Here is a 5,883-nt window from a genome sequence, read left to right as displayed (position 1 = left end):
GAGATACGCATCTTCGCACTGGCCGGTGGGGGGGTACGATACTCTCGAGAATCTCGACGGCTGCTTCGAATTCTTTGAAGGCCATGAGGATCACGGAGAGCACGCCGATAGACTCCCACAGACCAGGGAGATACCGTGATCGATGGGCGATATTAGCTGCTCTCATTGCTAACGAGAATCCTCTTTCAGGTTGGTTGGTTTGGTCAAAGATCCTTGCTTTGGACACTAGCAATTTGACCTGGGTGGCAACGTCGAAGTTCTCCTGTCGCATCGACTGGGCATTTCGCTCAACTATTTCGAGCGCAGCTGTGTAGTCACCCTTTCGCATCAAAAAGTCTACCTCCAAGAGCGAGAGTGTCAACACTAATTCTGTGTCTGGTGGAGCACATGCATGCAGTTGTGATATAAGCTGCTCGGCTGCTAGTTTATCATCTCTGCTTAATTGGTCAGCCAATCCTTTTGTAAAGAGGAAGGAAATTCAATTACCGATGAAGTTGTCTTTGCAGCTTCAAAAGTCCGCAAAAGAATGTCCAATTCTGTTGGTTCCTAAGAACTCGAAGCGAATCGGAAGATATCTCATTTAACCGAGCCATAGACAGGCCATAGCTTCCTCTAGCGGCCAGCTTCTGACTGTCAGCTTTTTACCCTTCGTTATAGGCCACGTGAGAAAAGTGTTACTTACCAACATGCTACTCCGACATGTCACTCTTAGATTGTCTTCATGTGGAGCTTGTTCTGCGTAGCATTCTCGAAAGATTTCGCAATTAGACCACGCCAGATGTGCGACCCCTTCAGCGTTGCAAGATTCTTAGCAAATCCCGAGTATGCTCTAAAGCAAAGACCAAAAAAAAAATCATTACCTATTCGAGAATACGTCGAAGCTTGCAGCATAAGTAGAGGCCCAGCTAAATTAGGCGCGTCCTTCGTCACATTGAGAAATGAGGCTTTGACAATATGTTCAAATGCCGACGCCACACTCTCACCCTGTAGCAGTTCACAATGAGCATGTTACGAAAGTCCAATGTTCCAATAACGGGAATCGGAGTGCACTTACATTCTGCAGCTCCAGTTTGGCTTCACTAAGTAATGATGTACCTAACAGGCCCCACATTTCCGTCTCCCTAGCCTTCGCCTGGAGAAATGCCAACCCTTCCTTTTCACTGCCCAGCATGCCCGTGTTCCGAATGTCCTTCATTTCATCTGGAAAGGCTTTTCCAAAGTGGTAAAGCCAGCTCATGCAGAAATTGAGGCAGCTCATGTCATGGGTTTCTCTGGCAATCGAAATGGCCTCTTGCATGGCTGCGACAGCCTCCGCGTGGCAGCCAAAGTCGGCTTGGAGAATGGCAAGATTGAGAAGGGCATATTGATAGAAAGTTCTATCGCGGCTTTGCATGGTGTAGTCAAAGTAGCGATGTAGGTGATCAAAGGAGGAGGGATAATCTCCTGCTTTCCAGGCATCAAGGAATCTAATCAGGGTTGTACGATTTGAGCATGTCTCCAGCGAGATGAATATTGAAGTACTTACTTTATATAATGTTGCGAGCTGGGTACAGATACTCCAGATATAACCATCTGTTCCAGACGTGATTTCATTTCACCAGTAATCCTGCATCCGTTGCCTAGATTATAAATCAGTAAAGTCTATCACTGATTAAGTAAAGGTAACAGTAAAAGAGAGAGAAAGAAAGCAAGAAAACGAGGGGAAGGGGAATCGTAGCAGCGCTATTTCATTCGAGTGAGAAAAAAAAGTAACGCACTCTGCATCTCCCCAACCTGAAAATCCAGCAACCGCTCAATATCTCTCGTGCTCATCCCCACTTCCACATCTTTCCCCTCTTCCAACGCGCCATACACCACCTTAACCAGCGGACTTGTCAGATCTAGGCCAAGCTCAACCAGATTAACATCCACCGCGATCTGGCTATCTAGCGGATTCCGCTTGGCCCACAGCTGATACGTCGGTAACCGGTATTTGATAAACCCCCGCCACAGAGCCACCGCATCATGGAACTGCAGACGGGTGTACTCAAGATGCGCCCTCCTGACGAACATGCCTAGCAGGGATGTACGGGAGATCATCATACGACCCGTCTGCGGCGCGATACCGTTGTTCCGATCATTGATTTGATCCTCGCGCGTCTTCGTGAGCATGGTTAATATACCAGCGAAGAACTCGTCGAGGGCGTCGGAGCAGCCCAGTTTCCATAGCTTTTTCAGGAGCAGGTCCCAGACGGTTCTACCTGGGATGGAGGAAGCTAGAGATGACGTGGCAGCCTCAAAGTCTTGGATGGGAATGGCATGGTTGCTATCTTGGGTTGTTGTGTTGCTTGAGGTGAGGTGTTGAGTTGAGGGCTGAGGAGGAAGTAGATGGGAGACTAGAAATGAGAGGACGGGGATGATAGCAGAATTGGGGACTACGCCTTCAGCGTAGACGGAAACAAGGGCTAGAAGGGAGATCTTGGAGGGGGTGAGATATCGAGTCATTTTGACTCTTTCTTTCAAGGGGTATTATTGTGCATATAGAATGGCTCAAAAAAGGGGATTTCCCATGGCCGAGAATGGCATCAGCAAGCCGTTTGGTACATTGGTGTTAGGAAGGAAAAAGCAAACATGAGTATTTCGTATATCTATTATGTGTATTGGTGTTCAGAGCATCCATAGCCACTTTTATATTGTCTAATAGCGTTGTTCTGCTCCCCCAATGGCTATATCAAAGTCGCGTCTATTCGTTTCCGCGCGTCAAAAGAGCTCCGATGCCAAGCCCTGACTAATTTCCCCCGCCGTGACGGAATATCAAATTTATTTTATTCTCCGCCCCGCTCTTCTCCGCCGATACGCACAACACACATTTATATATCCCTCCTCAGCGGCTATGGCCGAGCCAATGACCACCAGCAATCTGCAGGATATCCTCCCCCTCGTCGCGCGGGGTAAAGTGCGTGACCTGTACGAAGTTGACCAGCAAACCCTCCTCTTCGTAGCTACGGACCGCATCTCCGCCTACGACGTAATTATGGCAAATGTATACCATATACCCGAGTAGTATCCAGTGACTTAGAGAAGAGGAAATATACTCCAGATCCTTGGTTTACTAATATATTTCTTAATTGAACCAGCCAGTCCCCAATAAAGGCACCCTGCTCACCCTCCTGACAACCCACTGGTTCAAAATACTTACCACCGCCATTCCGACTCTACGCACGCACTTCCTCACGCTCGACCTACCCCCACAGATTCCGGAATCACTGCGACCGGCCCTACAAAACCGCTGCATGCAAGTGCGCAAGTTAAAGGTATTCCCCATTGAAGCCATTGTAAGGGGCTACATCACCGGTTCAGCCTGGAAAGAATATCAACAATCTGGCTCTGTGCATGGTATGAAGATGCCGGAGGGCTTGAAGGAAAGCCAGCGATTTCCTGATGGACCCATATATACGCCCAGCACCAAGGCGGAGCAGGGAGAGCATGATGAGAATATTCATCCTGATCAGGGTATCCACCCCCCCAACTCCTCCAGCACCCACCCCACCGTACCCCTCCCTTTCCCTTCATAAATGCTATATTCCCGATAACATAGCTGACACTTTTATTATAGCTGTAACCCTCCTCGGCCCCAAATACGCTTCCATAATATCTTCCCTGGCCCTAAAACTCTACGAAACCGCCCACGCCCACGCACTCGCGCAGGGCCTCATCATCGCAGATACAAAATTTGAGTTCGGGTTGGACACGGAGAAGGACGAAGTGGTATTGGTTGATGAGGTCCTGACGCCGGACTCGTCGCGGTTCTGGTCTGCTGCGAACTATGAGGTTGGCAAGTCGCAGGAGAGTTTTGATAAGCAGTTTTTGCGGGATTGGCTGGTCAAGAGTGGGCTGAAGGGCAAAGATGGGGTGAGTATGGATGAAGAGGTAGTTAGGAGGACCGGAGAAAAGTATCGGGAGGCGTATGAAAAGATCACGAGTGATACTTACGCCGTCTAGGAGACATATTGGGAATTGGTGGGTAACCGGCGCAGGACACGTATTTCCGAAAATTAGGAGGGAAGGTTATTGTTCATGGATGAAGATGGTCTGCATGATAGATGTGTGATGGGTAATGTTCTGACGGCCTGTATAGTATTCTAGAACTTTTAAAAATGCACCGATTCTCATTAAGAGGTAAATATTTATTCTGTATATCCCCTAGCAACGCCAATAAATGCTCATAGTGCAATAACCAAGTGGCCACATGCGCAGCATGCCAATATCGTCATAACCATATACATGGAAAAAAAATAAAACAATCCATTTCCGTCACGCCATGAACCAAGAAATTTCGCCCATTCCATATATGTGAAACACAATTTCCTCCACCCTCCATATCTTTTCCTTACTTGAACAGGACATTACCACTAATCCTCCCTCTTCTTCTGCTCCACCACCACCTCATCGCTCTCCTCCTTCAGCTTCTTCAACTTCCCCAACGCTTCTCCCTCCTGCTCAGCCATTGAAGGTTTCCCAATTCTCCCAGGGCCCCACTCCTTCCCCGTCATCTGCAACGCATTCGGCCCACATATTCTCTTCTCCTCCTCCATCTCCTCTTCCGACAGCCCATTCGTCGCCCAAATGCGGTGAATGCGTAAATCATACGGCCCCTGAACACGATCCGTCAAGCCAAGACCAATGGACTTGATGCGCTGCCGTACCATACTCGTCTGCGGCTCCACGGCAAAGCCAAGGTTCGTACGTACAAAGTCGTTCCACCGGATTAATATAGTTTCCCAGCCGGTTGAATCCGGATTGGTAGCTTGCGGTGTGGTGTGAGTGTACGCGCCGGAAGAGGAGGGTTGTTGGGGAGCGAAATCTGCCAGAGCGGTGGGGACATCTTCGCCTTGCTCGGAAGAGTATGAAGTTGCATCTGCGGAGGAAGACGACTGTGGAATGCGGTGGTGGTGGGTAAAGAGGCGATGTTGATGGATGTCAGTATCGACGATGGAATCGGTTTGGATGTTTACTTTGTATCTGCGGCCATCGGATTTGACGCGCAACGCAAGGTAGGTGTATGGGTCCACGTCCCAGTAGAGGCGGCCGAAGAGCCATAGCCCGCGGTCTTGGTTGCGGAAAGCCGCATAACCTGTAACGGTTTAATGAAAACCCTCTTGTAAAATGCATCAAATTTGGTCTCATACCGGTCCTCTGCACCTTCCAATTCTGCGGCAACTTGGTGGATATCGAGCCATGAAAGCGGGCATGTGCGGGGGTATTGGTCGCGGGATCTGCGGGGATATAGTCCAGATTTGCAGTGCTGTAACCACCAACGGCGCGGTCGGACATGGTCTTGCAGCCCGCGATTGTGTTCTCGTCGGTGAAATCGAGGAGGTGATAGGGTTTGTAAGGGACGGAGAGTGCATCGAGGTTCCAGGCTAAGTTGTTGAACAGAAGTTAGCAAAAGAATGCGTCTATCTGGTTTGATACCCGGTGGCATGCATGCCGTGCATGGCGCAACATTCGTTGATTTGACATACCCATCTTAGTAAACCGGGCCAACTCGTCCGCGCTCCTTTTGACGAAGCCGGGTGACTGGGCTAGGCATTTTGCTGTGGGGATCATTGTTGCTTGTCAATTAAAAATGGAACTTATCAAAGGATGAAAAAAATAGAAACAGAAACAGGACATGGGTCCTTATGTTTCCCAGTATTGGTGTCCGACGGCAAGTTGAGGGTTCAAAGCTAGATTGATTGCGTTGGTATCGAAGAAACCACATCGGAGCCTGGTCACGTGGATGGAGCTCAATCTTCCATGATGCAAATGGAAAGTGCACAATGCGCAGATATCACTACCAGTATATCTTAATATAGGTAAAAAAACTTGTGAAAAAGCTCTGCGAATGCAACACAAGATACG

The 5,883-nt window shown here is 48.8% G+C and overlaps 3 protein-coding genes across 3 annotated transcripts; 1 reads left to right on the top strand and 2 right to left on the bottom strand.

Moving 5' to 3' along the window:
- Positions 1-708: 708 nt before the first annotated feature.
- On the bottom strand, positions 709-2,484 carry HCAG_01177 (conserved hypothetical protein; the record flags this gene model as incomplete). Its single annotated transcript, XM_001544081.1, has 4 exons — positions 709-984; positions 1,055-1,466; positions 1,526-1,619; positions 1,758-2,484. 4 exons carry the CDS (start codon positions 2,482-2,484, stop codon positions 709-711), a joined length of 1,509 nt encoding a protein of 502 aa, XP_001544131.1.
- A 388-nt stretch (positions 2,485-2,872) lies between these two features.
- HCAG_01176 (pyruvate dehydrogenase kinase) lies at positions 2,873-3,981 on the top strand (the record flags this gene model as incomplete). The annotated part of the gene is made up of 3 exons (XM_001544080.1): positions 2,873-3,022; positions 3,117-3,492; positions 3,596-3,981. The coding sequence occupies 3 exons, from the start codon at positions 2,873-2,875 to the stop codon at positions 3,979-3,981; spliced, it is 912 nt and encodes a 303-aa protein (XP_001544130.1).
- Positions 3,982-4,391: 410 nt separating this feature from the next.
- On the bottom strand, positions 4,392-5,589 carry HCAG_01175 (conserved hypothetical protein; the record flags this gene model as incomplete). The annotated part of the gene is made up of 3 exons (XM_001544079.1): positions 4,392-5,113; positions 5,169-5,402; positions 5,505-5,589. 3 exons carry the CDS (start codon positions 5,587-5,589, stop codon positions 4,392-4,394), a joined length of 1,041 nt encoding a protein of 346 aa, XP_001544129.1.
- Positions 5,590-5,883: the final 294 nt, after the last annotated feature.

The sequence above is a fragment of the Histoplasma capsulatum genome, genomic scaffold (genome assembly GCF_000149585.1).
Source record: "Histoplasma capsulatum NAm1 scaffold_1 genomic scaffold, whole genome shotgun sequence".
NCBI classification, from domain to species: Eukaryota; Fungi; Ascomycota; class Eurotiomycetes; order Onygenales; family Ajellomycetaceae; genus Histoplasma; species Histoplasma mississippiense.
This window is presented reverse-complemented; position numbering and strand designations above follow the sequence as displayed.